Source organism: Coregonus lavaretus, assembly GCF_964263955.1.
Source record: "Coregonus lavaretus genome assembly, contig: SUPER_35_unloc_4, whole genome shotgun sequence".
In the NCBI taxonomy this organism is placed as follows: Eukaryota; Metazoa; Chordata; class Actinopteri; order Salmoniformes; family Salmonidae; genus Coregonus; species Coregonus lavaretus.
In genome coordinates, this window is record NW_028167178.1 from 173037 (window position 1) to 191958 (window position 18922).

Below are 18922 nucleotides of genomic sequence, written 5' to 3' on the forward strand. Positions count from 1 at the left end.
TCGCATACCGCCCCAACAGATCCACAGATGATGCAATCTCTACTGCACTCCACACTGCCCTCTCCCACCTGGACAAGAGGAACACCTACGTGAGAATGCTGTTAATTCATAGCTATGCGTTCAACACCATAGCGCCCTTCAAGCTCATCACTAAGCTCAGGACCCTGGGACTGAACACCTCCCTCTGCAACTGGATCCTGGACTTCCTGACGGGCTGCCACCAGGTGGTGAGGGTAGGCAACAACACATCTGCCACACTGACCCTCAACACAGTGGCCCCTCGGGAATGCGTGCTTAGTCCCCTCCTGTACTTCCTGTTCACTCACGAATGTGTGGCCGTGCATGACTGCAACACCATCATTAAGTTTGCTGACTACACTGCGGGGGTTGGCCTGATTACCGATGATGATGAGACAGCCTATAGGGAGCAGGTCAGTGACCTGGCAGCGTGGTGCCAGGACAACAACCTCTCTATCTACGTCAGCAAGACAAAGGAGCTGATTGTGGACTACAGGAAATAGAGCACCGAGCACGACCCCATCCACATCGACAGGGCTCTAATGGAGCGGGTTGAGAGCTTCAAGTTACTCTGTGTCCACATCACTAAGGAATTATCATGGTTCACACACACCAACAGAGTCGTGAAGAAGGCACGACAATGCCTCTTCCCCATAAGGAGGCTGAAAAGATTCTTCATGGGCCCTCAGATCCTCAAAAAGTTATACAGCTGCACCATTGAGAGCATCTTGACTGGCTGAATCACTGCTTGGTATGGCAACTGCTTGGCATCTGACAACAAAGCGCCACAGAGGGTTTTGCGCACGGACCTCTATACCAGGCGGTGTCAGAGGAAGGCCCAGCCACTCATGTCATAGACTGTTCTCTCTTCTGCCGCACGGCAAGCGGTACCGATGCACCAAGTTTGGAACCAACAGGACCTTGAAGAGCTTCTACCCCCAAGCCATAATACTGCTACAGTGCCTTGCAAAAGTATTCATCCCCCTTGGCATTTTTCATATTTTGTTGCATTACAACCTGTAATTTAAATTGATTTTTATTTGGATTTCATGTAATGGACATACACGAAATAGTCCAAATTCGTGAAGTGAAATGAAAAAAATTACTTGTTTCAAAAAAATAAAAATAAAAAATAACGGAAAAGTGGTGCGTGCATATGTATTCACCCCCTTTGCTATGAAGCCCCTAAATAAGATCTGGTGCAACCAATTACCTTCAGAAGTCACATAATTTGTTAAATAAAGTCCACCTGTGTGCAATCTAAGTGTCACATGATCTGTCACATGATCTCAGTATATATATATACCTGTTCTGAAAGGCCCCAGAGTCTACAACACCACTAAGCAAGGGGCACCACCAAGCAAGCAGCACCATGAAGACCAAGGAGCTCTCCAAACAGGTCAGGGACAAAGTAAAGGCCACAGAGCTGGGCTTTACGGAAGAGTGGCCAGAAAAAAGCCATTGCTTAAAGAAAAAAATAAGCAAACACGTTTGGTGTTGTGGGAGACTCCCCAAACATATGGAAGAAGGTACTCTGGTCAGATGAGACTAAAACTGAGCTTTTTGGCCATCAAGGAAAATGCTATGTCTGGCGCAAACCCAACACCTCTCATCACCCCGAGAACACCATCCCCACAGTGAAGCATGGTGGTGGCAGCATCATGCTGTGGGGATCTTTTTCATCGGCAGGGACTGGGAAACTGGTCAGAATTGAAGGAATGATGGATACAGGGAAATTCTTGAGGGAAACCTGTTTCAGTCTTCCAGAGATTTGAGACTGGGCCGAAGGTTCTAACTGTAAGTCGCTCTGGATAAGAGCGTCTGCTAAATGACTTAAACATGTTAAATGTAGAGGGCCCCGTAAACAGTTCCACAAACGTCAGCATGAGTGCGCTGACTGTGGAAGCACTAATCACTGGACCAAAGCTCACTGTCAGATGCACCAGCTGTGCGTCAAGTGCTTTTCTCCGGGCCACATGAGCTTTGACTGGGCAGCGACAAAGGCTGGGCAGCGACAGAACCCTGGATGTGGACAGACTGGCAGGTCTCAGGAAAACTAGAAAGCCTCCGTTCTGAGGAGGGCAATGTGGGGCATTCTTATTTTTCCTCCACTGATGATGATATCCAATCTGTTTATTCTTACTTTTGTGAGTCAGTACCCAAGAACAACACAGTCATTTTTCAGAACACAATGAGAATTACTCAGAATGACAGTTTGTTTTACACCACTGTGCTAGTACAGGATAAAGTTGAGCTGAAGGGGATGTTAGATAGTGGGTCCATGGCTACTACTCTGCGCGCAGATATTGTACCTCGGTTGAGGGAGGCAGGAGTGGTAGAGGGGAACTTTCTAGCTCCTTCAGACATCATCCTGGTGGGTTGTGGTGGGAACAAACTAGCCCAGTGGGCATGTGTGACTTAAAAATTCAACTTTATGGCTTCTGTTATGTAGTCCCAGTGCTTATTGTTGATGGGCAGGTTGATGAACTCATTGTGGGAACTAATGTGTTGAAGTCTCTGATTAGACAGTGAGTTTCTATGTGCTCACGCAGGTGCCCGAGAGCTGTGGCTGCACCAAGGGCTAAGCTATTGTGTGTTGTCTCTTCGTGTACAGGTATGTCATTTATTTTGTCAGAATTATGTTGTATATCATTTTACTTGTATTGTATAGTGTGTTGTTAGGCACTGAATGTGTGCATGCAGCACCTGTTCTCTTTTGCCTGACCTTCAATTAGCAAGGTGCCCGAGAGCTGTGGCTGCACCAAGAGCTAACATATTGTGTGTTGTCTCTTCGTGTGCAGGTCGAATAAAAATTATCCAACCATCAGAATTACAGTTGTGGCAGTGTCCTAATTACGTGAACTGCCGACTGGTCAGCTCAAGCCGACCGCCGGAGCTGTGCATGTGGATGAGATGCACGACCTGCGCATGTGAATTTGTTGATGGCTTACTGTAAGTGAATATATACTGTAAACAGTGAAAGTGAATGTAGCATATTCATTAGATACAGGTATTCGTGCTTATTTGTATGTTTTGGATGAATTTGTTTATTGATTTTTTTTTTTTTGGTATTTGAATGCACTAAATTACATTGTATTTTGGTGCTCTGTTGAGCCATGGGAGATTATCAAATCCATAAGACGTGTTATGCTGGGGATTTTAGTGTGGGTAGAGGGAGGGATGTCCTTCCATTTACACCAATTGTACAGTCAGCTCCTGGGAGTAGAGCGTTTGCTAGTCCTGAGTTCCTTCCAGCAGGACAATGACCCTAAGCATACTGCTAAAGCAACACTCAAGTGACTTAAAGATTGCTGTACACCAGCGGAACCCATCCCAACTTGAAGGAGCTGGAGCAGTTTTGCCTTGAAGAATGGGCAAAAATCCCAGTGGCTAGATGTGCCAAGCTTATAGAGACATACCCCAAGAGACTTGCAGCTGTAATTGCTGCAAAAAGGTGGCTCTACAAAGTATTGACTTTGGGGAGGTGAATAGTTATGCACGCTCAAGTTCTGTTTTTTTGTCTTATTTCTTGTTTGTTTCAGAAAAAAAAATATTTTGCATCTTCAAAGTGGTAGGCATGTTGTGTAAATCAAATGATACAAAACCCCAAAAAATCAATTTGAATTCCAGGTTGTAAGGCAACAACATAGGAAAAAAATGCCAAGGGGGGTGAATACTTTCGCAAGCCACTGTAGTCACCTGGAATGCATTTCAATTAACAGGTGTGCCTTCATAACAATTAATTTGTGGAATTTCTTTCCTTCTTAATGCGTTTGAGCCAATCACTTGTGTTGTTACAAGGTAGGGGGGGGGGGGGGGGTTATTCAGAAGATAGCCGTATTTGGTAAAAGACCAAGTCCATATTATGGCAAGAACAGCTCAAATAAGCAAAGAGAAACGACAGTCCATCATTACTTTAAGACATGAAGATCAGTCAATACGAAAAAAGTGCATTCGCAAAAACCATCAAGCACTATGATGAAACTGGCTATCATGAGGACCGCCACAGGAATGGAAGACCCAGAGTTACCTCTGCTGCAGAGGATAAGTTCATTAGTGTTACCAGCCAGAAATTGCAGCCCAAATAAATGCTTCACAGAGTTCAAGTAACAGACATCTCAACATCAGCTGTCCAGAGGAGACTGTGAATCAAGCCTTCATGGTTGAATTGCTGCAAAGAGACCACTACTAAAGGACACCAATAATAAGAAGAGACTTGCTTGGGCCATGAAACACGAGAAATTGACATTAGACCGGTGGAAAGTTGTCCTTTGGTCTGGAGTCCAAATTTGAGATTTTTGGTTACAACCGCCGTGTCTTTGTGAGACGCGGTGTTGGTGAACGGATGAGCTACGCATGTATATTTCCCACCGTAAAGCATGGAGGAGGTGGTGTTATGGTGTGGGGGTGCTTTGCTGGTGACACTGTCTGTGATGTATTTAGAATTCAAGGCACACTTAACCAGCATGGCTACCACAGCATTCTGCAGCGATACGCCATCCCATCTGGTTTGGGCTTAGTGGGACTATCATTTGTTTTTCAACAGGACAATGACCCAACACACCTCCAGGCTGTGTAAGGGCTATTTTACCAAAAATGAGAGTAATGGAGTGCTGCATCAGATGACCTGGCCTCCACAATCCCCCGACCTCAACCCAATTGAGTTGGTTTGGGATGAATCAGACCGCAGAGTGAAGGAAAAGCAGCCAACAAGTGCTCAGCATATGTGGGAACTCCTTCAAGACTGTTGGAAAAGCATTCTAGGTGAAGCTGGTTGAGAGAATGCCAAGAGTGTGCAAAGCTGTCATCAAAGCAAAGGTTGGCTATTTGAAGAATCTCAAATATAAAATATATTTTGATTTGTTTAACACTTTTTTGGTTACTACATAATTCCATATGTGTTATTTCATAGTTTTGATGTCTTCACTATTATTCTACAATGTAGAAAATTGTCAAAATAAAGAAAAATCCTTGAATGAGTAGGTGTTCTAAAACTTTGGACCGGTAGTGTACACACACACACACACACACACAAACACTCGTTCACACTCAACCCCTTTCCCCCCCAAACAACCACAAACTCAGATGCTCAACAGTTGTTCCATCCCAGAGCCCAAATCAAGAAAGGACTTGAGTTACGAATGCATATACAGTTGCAGCTGTTTGAGAAGTAATGCAAAATTGAGCAAAAACAGGCAATAATGGGGGGATTTGATTAACCATTGTCAAGTCCTAGGTGATGTAGATCAGATACACCCCCTTCCCCTGAAACACACACATGCTGGTCCCCGTTGTGACCATTTTCCCAAGCATCTCTGTGCAGTCAGACTTTTGATTATATTGTGCCACCAGGGCCACAATAATATGCCCCCTCTCTGAATATCCCAGTGTGACTCCCTCCCCATTGGTTACTGCAGCTAGTGTTGCCAGCACCGAAATCCCCACTGGTAGGTACAAGGTCGTCAAGGTTCTCATTAGCAGCTTTGGGAATTTCCTTGTATATTATGCTCTCCCATTAGGGGAATTTTATGTTTTTAGTGCCTTGATAAATAACCATTGCCGTAGTGGGTTGTGGTTAAACGCCCCCCAAAGATTTTGTTCCAAAATTTGATTAATTTAATTAAAATAAGATACCTAGACTTTAGCTTTTAAGAGTCAATTACTCAAAAATGCCTAAATAAAACGTATACAATGGATTTTAACACACTGCTCTTCAGGGGGCATATTGCAATAAAATTCTACCCACTTATCTCCCTACAAAATGTGTTTGCCTAAGGATAGCCAGTATGCACATATCTAAATCATACCTGTCAGAAAATAGACATTTCCCTTAAGGTGGGCGTTTTCCCCCAAGTTACCCTATTGTGCATTTCTCACTTAATTAAATCCTATACTGCTGTGACAAACGATGCCAATTCAAGCACTCTTTTGTTCGCAATGCATCACATCATTTAATGGAGGAATTAATCTCATGTAATTAATTTAATGACAGCATATGATTCAAGAACCTCAAAAGAACAGAGATAGTTATAGATAATCTTTAGGAATCTTTCAGTATTACCTTTTTGCAGCGTGGATGGGGTTTTTGTGATGACAGACGCATTGCTACAGGTGATATTGGTAACTTCCTTGCTCATATTTCCAGATGCATTCACGGATGAGTTGCTCTGCAGGCGTGGCAGACAGTCCAGAAATGTTGACAAAGAAGTGTCATTCGAAGTTTGTAAAGCCATGTTTTTTCTCTGTTCTTCAAACTATTTTCATACGTATCAGTTGTATCTCTGTGAAAAAATGATTTCTCAAATTACACTCCTGTCGTTTTGACATACAAATGTTCTGTAGGCGAGCTGTCATATACGTCAATCCACTGACAGTCCGCAGAAAGATGCAGATCCGTGTGTAGAGTCACCGAGAGCTCACTGGCATCTCTGTTGCGTGGAGACGGGAGAGATTTTCTGGCACGTAAGGAGTGTGGGTGTGGGCTTTTTGACTGAGGGCTCTCTCTCTCTCTCGCTCTCGCAGTGCATGTGTGTCACTATATACGCAGGCGTTGGGGAGGGGTGTTTGGGATGAGGGCCATGCAGTTACTTAACTGCAGCACAGCAGCATAAACAGTGCCTTGCAAAAGTATTCATCCCCCTTGGCGTTGTTCGTATTTTGTTCCATTCCAACCTGTAATTTAAATTGATTTTTATTTGGATTTCATGTAATGGACATACAAAATAGTCCAAATTGGTGAAGTGGAATGAAAAAAATAACTTGTTTAAAAAAATTCGATAAAAAATAAATAACGGAAAAGTGGTGCGTGCATATGTATTCACCCCCTTTGCTATGAAACCCCTAAATAAGATCTGGTGCAACCAATTACCTTCAGAAGTCACATAATTAGTTAAATAAAGTCCACCTGTGTGCAATCTAAGTGTCACATGATCTGTCTCAAATGATCTCAGTATATGTACACCTGTTCTGAAAGGCCCCAGAGTCTGCAACACCACTAAGCAAGGGGCACCACCAAGCAAGCGGCACCATGAAGACCAAGGAGCTCTCCAAACAGGTCAGGGGCAAAGTTGTGGAGAAGTACAGATCAGGCTTGGGTTATAAAAAAATATCTGAAACTTTGAACATCCCACGGAGCACCATTAAATCCGTTATTAAAAACTGGAAAGAATATGGCACCACAACAAACCTGCCAAGAGAGGGCCATCCACCAAAACTCACGGACCAGGCAAGGAGGACATTAATCAGAGAGGCAACAAAGACACCAAAGATAACCCTGAAGGAGCTGCAAAGCTCCACAGCGGCGATTGGAGTATCTGTCCATAGAACCACTTTAAGCCGTACACTCCACAGAGCTGGGCTTTACTGAAGAGTGGCCAGACAAAAGCCATTGCTTCAAGAAAAAAATAAGCAAACACGTTTGGTGTTCGACAAAAGGCATGTCGGAGACTCCCCAAACATATGGAAGAAGGTACTCTTGTCAGATGAGACTAAAATTGAGCTTTTTGGCCATCAAGGAAAATGCTATGTCTGGCGCAAACCCAACACCTCTCATCACCCCGAGAACACCATCCCCACAGTGAAGCATGGTGGTGGCAGCATCATGCTGTGGTGATATTTTTAATCGGCAGGGACTGGGAAACTGGTCAGAATTGAAGGAATGATGGATGGAGCTAAATACAGGGACATTCCTGAGGGAAACCCGTTTCAGTCTTCCAGAGATTTGAGACTGGGACAGCGGTTCACCTTCCAGCAGGACAATGACCCTAAGCATACTGCATCAGATGACCTGGCCTTCACATTCACCTGACCTCAACCGAATTGAGATAGTTTGGGATGAGTTGAACCGCGGAGTGAAGGAAAAGCAGCCAACGAGTGCTCAGCATATGTGGGAACTCCTTCAAGACTGTTGGAAAAGCATTCCACGTGAAGCTGGTTGAGAGAATTTCAAGAGTGTGCAAAGCTGTCATCAAGGCAAAGGGTGGCTACTTTGAAGAATCTAAAATATATTGTGATTTTTTAAACACTTTTTTGGTTACTACATGATTCCATTTGTGTTATTTCATAGTTTTGATGTCTTCACTATTATTGTACAGTGTAAAAAATAGTAAAAATAAAAACCCTTGAATGAGTAGGTGTGTCCTAACTTTTGACTGGTGCTGTAGTTCAGGCAAAACTGAACAAGTCAGTATTCGCGTTAGCAATCTCACTGGAATAAAGACCTCCTCCATTCCTGTCATTATTGAAAGAGATTGTGATAATATCTCACAACTCAAAAGAGGACTACTTAATGTTAGATCCCTCACTTCTAAGGCAGTCATAGTCAATGAACTAATCACTGATCATAACTTTAATGTGATTGGCCTGACTGAAGCATGGCTCAAGTCTGATGAATTGACTGTGTTAAATGAGGCCTCTCCTCCCGGTTTACTAGTGACCATATCCCCCTCTCATCCCGCAAAGGCAGCGGTGTTGCTAACATGTCCGACAGCAAATTTCTATTTAAGAAAAAAAAGACTAGGTTTTCGTCTTTTGAGCGTCTAGTCATGAAATCTATGCAGCCTGCTCAATCACTTTTTTATAGCTACTGTTTACAGGCCTCCTGGGCCGTGTACAGCATTCCTTACTGAGTTACCGGATTTCCTATTGGACCTCGTAGTCATGGCAGATAATATCCTACTTTTTGGTGACTTCAATATTCACATGGAAAAGTCCAAAGACCCACTCCAAAAGGCTTTTGGAGCCATTATCGACTCAGTGGGTTTTGTCCAACATGTCTCCAGACCTACTTACTGCCAGTCATACCCTGGATCTAGTTTTGTCCCATGGAATAAATATTATGGATCTACATGTTTTTCCTCCTGGACTATCGGACCACCATCTTATAACGTCTGCAATCGCAACCAATAATCTGCTCAGACCTCAACCAAGGATTATCAAAAGCCGCACTATAAATTCTCAGACAACCCAAAGATTTCTAGATGCCCTTCCAGACTCCCTCCACCTATTTAAGGAAGTCGGAGTACAACAATCCGTTAACCACCTTTCCGAGGATCTAAACCTAACCTTGCATAATACCCTAGATGCAGTCGCACCTCTAAAACAAAAGAAAAACATTTGTCACAAGAATTTAGGTCCCTGGTATACAGAAAATACCTGAGCCCTGAAGCAAGTGTCCAGAAAATTGGAACGGAAATGGCACTCCACCAAATTGGAAGCCTTCCGACTAGTTTGGAAAGTAGCGTACAATTTTGAAGGGCCGTCACTGCTGCTCGATCAGCCTACTTTTCCAACCTGAGGAGAATAAAAACAATCAATAATTAATGTTTAATACTGTTGCAAAGCTAACAACAAATCAGCATTCTCCAACTGAGGATGGCTTTCACTTCAGCAGTGATTAATTCATGAACTTCTTTGACAAAAAGATAATGATCATTAGAAAGAAAATTATGGACACTCAAGTTTTTCTACCTTGTATCTATTAACACATTCACAGAAATAGTAATGGCCTCTAAACCTTCCAGCTGCCTGCTGGACCCTATTCCAACTAAACTACTGAAAGAGCTATTTCCTGTGCTTGGCCGTACAATGTTGAACATAATAAATGTCTCCATATCTTCCGGATGTGTACCAAACTCACTAAAAGTGGCAGTAATAAAGCTTCTCCTGAAAAAGCCAAACCTTGACCCGGAAATTCAAAAAACTATCGGCTTATATTGAATCTCCCATTCCTCTCAACATTTTTTGAAAAAGTTGTTGTGCAGCAACTCACTGCCTTCCTGAAGACAAAAATGTTTTACGAAACGCTCCAGTCTGGATTTAGACCCCATCATAGTACTGAGACTGCACTCGTGAAGGTGGTAAATTACCTTTTAATGGCGTCAGACCAAGGCTCTGCATCTGTCCTCGTGCTCTTAGACCTTAGTGCCGCTTTTGACACCATCAATGCTGCTTTTGACACCATCTGTGGATGGTTTGTCCTCTAACAAATCAATGGTACGTTTTGGTGTTCCTCAAGGTTCCGTTTTAGGACCACTATTGTTTTCACTATATATTTGAACTCTTGGTGATGTCATTCGGAAACACAATGTAAACTGATGAAACATGGTGATGCCTCAAAATTGCCTACCCTGGAAGCCTATGTTTCAGACATAAGGATGTGGATGGTGGCTCATCTTTTACTTGATAGTTCTAGGTCGCAAGGAACAAAGAGATCTGCTGTTTGATCTGACAATTAATCTTGAAGGTTGTACAGTCGTCATAAATAACACATGGAAGGACCTCGGCATTACACTGGACCCTGATCTCTCTTTAGACGAACATACAGTATCAAGACTATTTCGAGGGCAGCTTTTTTCCATCTTCGTAACAATGCAAAAATCGGAAACATTTTGTCCAAAAATGATGCAGAAAAGCTAATACATGCTTTTTTCACTTCTAGATGAGTCTTCTGCAATGCTCTACTCTCCGGCTACCTGAATAAAGCACTAAATACACTTCAGTTAGTGCTAAATACGGCTGCTGGAATCTTGACTAGAACCCCAAAAAAATCTATCATATTACTCCAATGCTAGCCTCTGGCTTCCAGTTAAGGCTAGGGCTGATTTCAATGTTTTATTGCTAACCTACATGGACTTGCTCCAACCTAGCTCTCTGATTTGGTCCTGCTGTACATTCTGTACCTACACATATGCTATGGTCACAATATGCCGGCCTCCTTATTGTCCCTAGAATTTCTAAGCAAACAGCTGGAGGCAGGGCTTTCTGCTATAAATCTATATTTTTATGGAATGGTCTGTCTATCCATCTGAGAGATGCAGACTCGGTCTTGACTTTTAAATATTTTCTGAAAACTCATCTCTTCAGTAGGTCCTATGATTGACTGTAGTCTGGCCCAGGGGTGTGAAGGTGAACGGCAAGGCACTGGAGTGACGAACCACCCTTGCTGTTTCTGCCTAGACGGCCCCCCTCTCTCCACTGGGATTCTCTTCCTCTGACCCTGTTACGGGTGCTGAGTCACTGACTTACTAGTGCTCTCCCATGCCGTCCCTAGGAGGGGTGCGTCACGTCGTGCCAGGCTTTTTTTGCTATACTCGACTTGAGTAGGTTGAGTCACTGACGTGATCTTCCTGTGCGGTTTTGCAGCCCCCTAAGGCTCGTGTGGTGGAGGAGATCTTTGTGGGCTGTACTCAGCCTTGTCTCAGGGTAGTAAGTTGGTGGTCTCTCTCTCTCTCTCTCTCTCTCTCTCTCTCTCTCTCTCTCTCTCTCTCTCTCTCTCTCTCTCTCTCTCTCTCTCTCTCTCTCTCTCTCTCTCTCTCTCTCTCTCTCTCTCTCATACACACTCACTCACTCACTCACTCACTCACTCACACTCTCTCTCTCTCCCCCCTCCCGGAGGACCTGAGCCCTAGGTCCATGCCTCAGGAGTACATGGCCTGATGACTCCTGGCTGTCCCTGTTCCCAGTCCACCTGGTCGTGCTGCTGCTCCACTTTTAACTGTTCTGGAACCCTGACCTGTTCACCGGACATGCTACCTTTCCCCGGTCCTGCTGTTTTCGACTCTCTCTCTCTCTCTCTCTCTCTCTCTCTCTCTCTCTCTACCGCACCTGCTGTCTCGACTTCTGAATGCTCGGCTATGAAAAGCCAACTGACATTTACTCCTGAGGTGCTGAGCTATTGCACCCTCTACAACTACTGTGATTATTGTTTGACCCTGCTGGTCATCTATGAACGTTTGAACAGCTTGAAGAACGATCTGACCTTAATGGCCATTTACTCTTATAATCTCCACCCAGAACAGCCAGATGAGGACTGGCCACCCCTCAGAGCCTGGTTCCTCTCTAGGTTTCTTCCTAGGTTCCTGCATTTCTAGGGAGGTTTTCCTAGCCACTATGGTTCTACATCTGCATTGCTTGCTGTTTGGGGTTTTAGGCTGTGTTTCTGTATAAGCACTTTGTGACATCTGCTGATGTAAAAAGGGCTTTATAAATACATTTGATTGATTGATGGATATTTAGTGCACTACTTGTGACCAGGGCCTATAGCACTCTGATCAAAAGTAGTGCACTAGACTAAGGAATATGGTGCCATTTGGAATGTACAGACTCTGATGCCTGTCCTATTGTGTACTACTTTGTGTTGAGTCAGTGACCACTCAGAGAGGGATCTAAGCATCCTGGGTAATGATGGGGAGGGACAGTGATGAAAGGGGAAAGCCATTTAATTGGACCATTTTTAGGACCAATCTGAGTGGGAGTCTGACGGAGAAGCCTGTTAAATCACAGCAGTGTGTGCACAGACATGCATCTGTGTGTGCGTGTGTGTGTGTGTGTGTGATGCCTGAGCACAGGAGAGTGCACCCGTCTGCTGAGAATGTACATTCATCATTAGGTATTTCATCCATCTATCATTTGGAAAAAGGGATATGTCGTCTTCTTTGATCCTTTCTATCTGAGTATGTATTCTCTGCTGGAAACAGCCTGATGTCTGAGCAAAAGGTAATGAATCACACTGATGTAATTGAATAATCATAATTTTATGAAGAAATAGCTACCTATTAATAGTTGATATATGAGCACAGAATTAAAGGGGCAATCTGAGATTCAAACAACACAAAGCAATCACCCTAGTCAAATCCCCAAATTGATGTACTAATCCCAGATTTCCCCTTCAATAGATAGAGGCTCAGAGTTGGTGTATAAGGCCATGTGCTTTTTCTCTTTCTTCTCTAGTAAGTTTATTCTCTAGTAGGTTCTTTCTTCCCTAGTTGGTTTGAATTTTGACAAATACTAAAAGTGAAAAGGGACTAGATTTAACTTGCACATCGTTCTTGCTCTTTGCTGGTCTGTAATTGGCACTTTATTCTCCCCCATGAAGAATTCGGAGGGAGGACTATGGCTCTGCTTTGTCTCCGTCTGTTTGTACGTTGGTAATTCAAAACTTTGAACAAGCATATTTCCTGTCCCATTTGAGCTTGAATTGTTGTCACTAATTGGCCAAAGGGGAGGCACTACATCATTCGTAGGGGATGACATCTTTACTGTTGCCTTATTATTAATTAAAGAGATTGAATGGGATCTTAAGCACTTACAAAAAAAAATAGTGTTTTTTGCGGGATGTAACATATCATACGAAATGGTTGACGTTGTACACAATTGTGCACAATTTCCGGGAACCCGTTTTGGCTCGTGAGCACTACTTTCAAAACTACTGGCTAAAATTATACAAAACTCTGCTGCATCATTTTAACGATTTGATTTGAACTGGCAATGTATCTAATTAAACTTCTTTAATATGGATAAAAGCACATGAGTAAAGCAGGCACATATTAGCAGGAACCCACTGGTCATTTTCATACACTTGACCTTAGACCTGAATGAGGGAAATTATTTCCTGTTGACTGTATCAATATAGAAATACAGCTCCATGTAGAATGAAGATGTTTATCAAAGTCAATAGATTGCAAGAGGGTAATTAGAGTTCAGATACAGTATATCCTATTCCCAGACCGTTGGTTGTGTAGATCCAGCTATATTCCTCAACACCAAACAAATGGAAACGATAAGCGCCAAATAAACCCAGGAAATTAGATGGTGCTTATCTTTCCCATTCATTGGTGATTGAGGCTTATAGCAGGATCTACACAACTGATGGGTTTGTTGACATATCTCAACACTAGTCTACTAGTCTCCTTTTGAGGTCTGGAAACATTAAACTTTAATCTAAAAGTGAAATGTCCCTTTTAATGCTTAATCTACAGTTAAAGTATACTGGTGGAAGCTACACAATATTAGCCTTATTGTATTATTGTATAGTATTTCTCAGATCAGCATCACACACAGTCATCATAATCTTCTTCACAGGAGTATTCTGGGGAGTCAGACCCTGCAGCTACAGCCATAGTGGTCATCTTCATGTTAGACGGGCCAGCCTGTGGGGATTCTACATTGGAACACTGGACTGTACTGCTCTCTGGTGGTGGGATGCACACAGGATAGCTTTTTCCTGCAGGTCACAGGGATGACATTCAGTAACATGAGGGGCCCAAATGGACCACTAGACCCTACACACTATACACTTGTGGAGATCTGAGAGGATTTGACAGGTGTAATCAATATGGTAACAACTCCACTTTGCCCTCGGATAGGCTAGGTGGAAGTTTAATCATTTTGCTTATAGCGATAAAATTATCCCAAAAGGTTTAGGAATCCATTTGGGATTAGACCAAAGTCTCCCAACAATGATTTCATAACAATACATAAAAGGAAATGTAAAACATGGATATTGTCCTCTGTTTGTTTAGATTATTTTAGCTGGAGTAGGAAGAGTGGTATCATACCTTTAGCTTTCATAACCCAACGCCCACACAACCCCATGACAACCAAAGTAAGAGACACGAATAAGACGATGCGCATCATGTTCCCGATGACACTGAGCTTGTCTTTAGAAAAGGCAAAACATACAAAAAAACGTTTTAAGAAATTTGTTGGATGTCCACATTGTTATGCATTTCTAAAATAATAACAATATAAAGAGCAAAGTAAATGTGATGATAATAGGTTATAACATCTCCCCAGCAGTTTTAGTGAGTGAGTGAGATTGAAAAAGTACATAATCTTTTAATGAATAACAATAGGTAAAATTGATTTGGTCATACAGAAAGTATAGTGAGTGAGAAGGTCATACTGTACCTTCCCTTGGCTTAATCTCATTGTCTTCACCACGCTCTACCACAAGTTTTCTCTCGCCTGCTAAACAGTACATATTCATCACCCACTGGGCAAAAACTGAAAATACATTGGATTTGAAAAAAGTAATCAAAGTAAAATGTTTTTTTGAGGGTGAAATTTCAACCACAGGATTATATCATCATTGTAACCAATTTCCAACATAGGCAAACCATGTATACAATCAGTTGAATTTGTACCTTTGAAAAAATTTCAGACATTATATCCACTATCTAAAAAAGATAACAATGGGCTGGGCAGCACCTCCTATCCATTTGGTCTCCCATCCAGGGTTTTAATTACTAAATAGATTCACTGTTGCTATCGAAGTAAATCCAAAGCGTAGATTTAACAGAGCAAATTAAATGTAACCATACTTTATAAGTCATATATCATCAATGATACTATTTAGGCCTATATAGTATTTGAAAGGTAATCAACAGATATTGTTTCAAGTCAACCCAGGGTTAAACTAAAAACAAACAATAAATATAGGCCTAGGGTTTCAAGCTTTGGTTGATTTCACATTTGACCTTCAAGTTGATAAATAGTATGCTGGATCTCCATCTCAATCAAAAGTCTAAGTAAAAAATATGACTAAATCAATTTAACCCTCCCATTGTCCTAGGGTCAAAATGACCCGCCACTGTGTTGAACCAACTTTATTTAATTTTTATATTTTTGGGATCATTTGTGAGAAGGAGGCAGTGAGACTTTAAAGAAAGATAAATAAAAAACAAAGGAGGACCAATGCACTCTTCATATAATTAATTAAAATATATTTATTTGTATGGTTCAATGGGAACAAAGTACTACTATAAAATAGATGGCTCTCCTGTTCTTATCTCTTTGCCCAGTCATATTCAAGGTTAGAACTACTTTTCTAGGGGTTCTGATGCTTCAAGCCTTACTTTACATGTTGATAGCATATCTATTTCACTTTTTAATGTGTATAGTATTGCTTACTAGGTGTTGTCCAATTAATTCTGTAACTACCCCCTCTTCAAATCAGGGTTGATTGGGAAATGCTGTTGGAAAGAGGGCATTGTTTTTTTTATGTCTTTGTACTCCCTGATGAAGGCCATGCAGGCAAAATGCTTCAAAGTTGTTAATATTTGTGTCCATTAAACATGCCATACAAATAAAGGCATTTTAATTAATTATATGAAGAGTGCCGTGGTCCTCCTTTTGTTTTGATGATCAATTTACCCCTTTTACTAAAGCGCACCTTCTGTCTACAAAAACCTACAACTGTGTACCTTAGCAGCGCTTCCCTTCCTTCTTTTTCTACAAGCACTTTCAATAAAGTTTGATTTGATTTAGTTCTTGCTTATATAAAACAATCCAAAGGAAATTACCGAAAGCATTAGACTCCGTTTTACATTACCATCAGCTACATTTTGATAAGGGAAAATCAAATCAAATTGTATTTGTCACATGCGCCGAAAACAACAGGTGTAGACTTTTCCGTGAAATGCTTGCTTACGAGCTCTTCCCAACAATGCAGATTGTATGTGTGGGGTACAGATATTGGGTAGTCATTCAAAAATCATGTTAACCACTGTTATTAAACACAGAATGAGTCCATGCAACATATTATGTGATGTGTTAAATAAAGCACATTTTTACAAAAACTTATTTGGGCTTGCCATAACAAAGGGGTTGAATACTTATTGACTCAAGACATTTTAGCTTTGCATTTTGTATGAACTATAAAACATTTCTACAAACAAAATTCCACTTTCACATTATTACATTTACATTTACGTCATTTAGCAGACGCTCTTATCCAGAGCGACTTACAAATTGGTGCATTCACCTTATAGCCAGTGGGATAACCACTTTTTTTTTTTTTTTGGGTGGTGGGGTGGGGTAAGGGGGGTGGTAGAAGGATTACTTTATCCTATCCCGGGTGTTCCTTAAAGAGGTGGGGTTTCAAATGTCTCCGGAAGGTGGTGAGTGACTCCGCTGTCCTGGCGTCGTGAGGGAGCTTGTTCCACCATTGGGGTGCCAGAGCAGCGAACAGTTTTGACTGGGCTGAGCGGGAACTGTGCTTTAGCAGAGGTAGGGGAGCCAACAGGCCAGAGGTGGATGAACACAATGCCCTCGTTTGGGTGTAGGGACTGATCAGAGCCTGAAGGTACGGAGGTGCCGTTCCCCTCACAGCTCTGTAGGCAGGCACCATGGTCTTGCAGCAGATGCGAGCTTCAACTGGAAGCCAGTGTAGTGTGCGGAGGAGCGGGGTGACGTGAGAGAACTTGGGAAGGTTGAACACCAGACGGGCTGCGGCATTCTGGATGAGTTGTAGGGGTTTAATGGCACAGGCAGGGAGCCCAACCAACAGCGAGTTGCAGTAATCCAGACGGGAGATGACAAGTGCCTGGATTAGGACCTGTGCCGCTTCCTGTGTAAGGCAGGGTCGTACTCTCCGAATGTTGTAGAGCATGAACCTACAGGATCGGGTCACCGCCTTGATGTTAGCGGAGAAAGACAGGGTGTTGTCCAGGGTCACGCCAAGGCTCTTCGCACTCTGGGAGGAGGACACAACGGAGTTGTCAACCGTGATGGCGAGATCATGGAACGGGCAGTCCTTCCCCGGGAGGAAGAGCAGCTCCGTCTTGCCAAGGTTCAGCTTGAGGTGGTGATCGGTCATCCATACTGATATGTCTGCCAGACATGCAGAGATGCGATTCGCCACCTGGTTATCAGAAGGGGAAAGGAGAAGATTAGTTGTGTGTTGTCTGCGTAGCAATGATAGGAGAGGCCATGTGAGGATATGACAGAGCCAAGTGACTTGGTGTATAGCGAGAATAGGAGAGGGCCTAGAACTGAGCCCTGGGGGACACCAGTGGTGAGAGCACGTGGTGCGGAGACAGCTTCTCGCCACGCCACTTGCTAGGAGCGACCGGTCAGGTAGGACGCAATCCAAGAGTGAGCCGCGCCGGAGATGCCCAGCTCGGAGAGGGTGGAGAGGAGGATCTGATAGTTCACAGTATCAAAGGCAGCAGACAGGTCTAGAAGGACAAGAGCAGAGGAGAGAGAGTTAGCTTTAGCAGTGCGGAGAGCCTCCGTGACACAGAGAAGAGCAGTCTCAGTTGAATGACCAGTCTTGAAACCTGACTGGTTTGGATCAAGAAGGTCATTCTGAGAGAGATCGCAAGAGTGTTGGCTAAAGACGGCACGCTCAATAGTTTTGGAGAGAAAAGAAAGAAGGGATACTGGTCTGTAGTTGTTGACATCAGTGTTGGTTTTTTGAGAAGGGGTGCAACTCTCGCTCTCTTGAAGACGGAAGGGACATAGCCAGCGGTCAAGGATGAGTTGATCAGCGAGGTGAGGTAAGGGAGAAGGTCACCGGAGATCGTCTGGAGAAGAGAGGAGGGGATAGGGTCAAGCGGGCAGGTTGTTGGGCGGCCGGCCGTCACAAGTCGCAAGATTTTATCTGGAGAGAGAGGGGAGAAAGAAGTCAAAGCATAGGGTAGGGCAGTGTGAGCAGGACCAGCAGTGTCATTTGACTTAACAAACGAGGATCGGATGTCGTCAACCTTCTTTTCAAAATGGTTGACGAAGTTATGGGGTTATTGTGTGTAGATCACTGACAAATCTCAATTTAAACAATTTAAAATGTGGAAAAAGTCAAGAGGTTTGAATACTTTCTGAATGCGCTGTATATATACAGGGAGTACCAGTACCAGATCAATGTGCAGGGGTACGAGGTATTTGAGGTAGGTATGTACATGAAGTCAGGTTAAAGTGACTAGGCATCAGTATAGATAATAATAAGAGTAAAAAAAAGAACAGAGCAGCAAATTATGACTGTAAAAGTGTGTGTACGTGTGTGTGTATGTGTGTTTGTGTTGAGTCGGAATGTGTGTGTGTTTTATGTAATAATAATAATAATAATAATATGCCATTTAGCAGACGCTTTTATCCAAAGCGACTTACAATCATGTGTGCATACATTTTTACGTATGGGTGGTCCCGGGGATCGAACCCACTATCCTGGCGTTACAAGCGCCATGCTCTACCAATTGAGCTACAGAGGACCATGTGTGCATATGTAGTGTTTAAGTATGTAGTATGTAGTTTATAAGATAGAAAGAAACAAATCAAATATTTTTAACAGTAAACATGAAGGCCTACATAAACAACAATATTATTTCCTAACAATTATATAAAAATG

The 18922-nt window shown here is 42.8% G+C and overlaps 1 protein-coding gene across 1 annotated transcript in view; it reads right to left on the minus strand.

Annotated features, from left to right (window-relative positions):
• The window catches only part of LOC311110364 (cholecystokinin receptor-like), a gene marked incomplete at both ends in the record, with an annotated part of 41977 nt that extends 35726 nt beyond the window's left edge, over positions 1–6251 (minus strand). Inside the window, one exon of the mRNA XM_084188910.1 lies at positions 6080–6251. Within this exon, the coding sequence (XP_084045036.1) occupies positions 6080–6251 (172 nt within the window). The remainder of the gene's footprint in view (positions 1–6079) is intronic.
• Positions 6252–18922: the final 12671 nt, after the last annotated feature.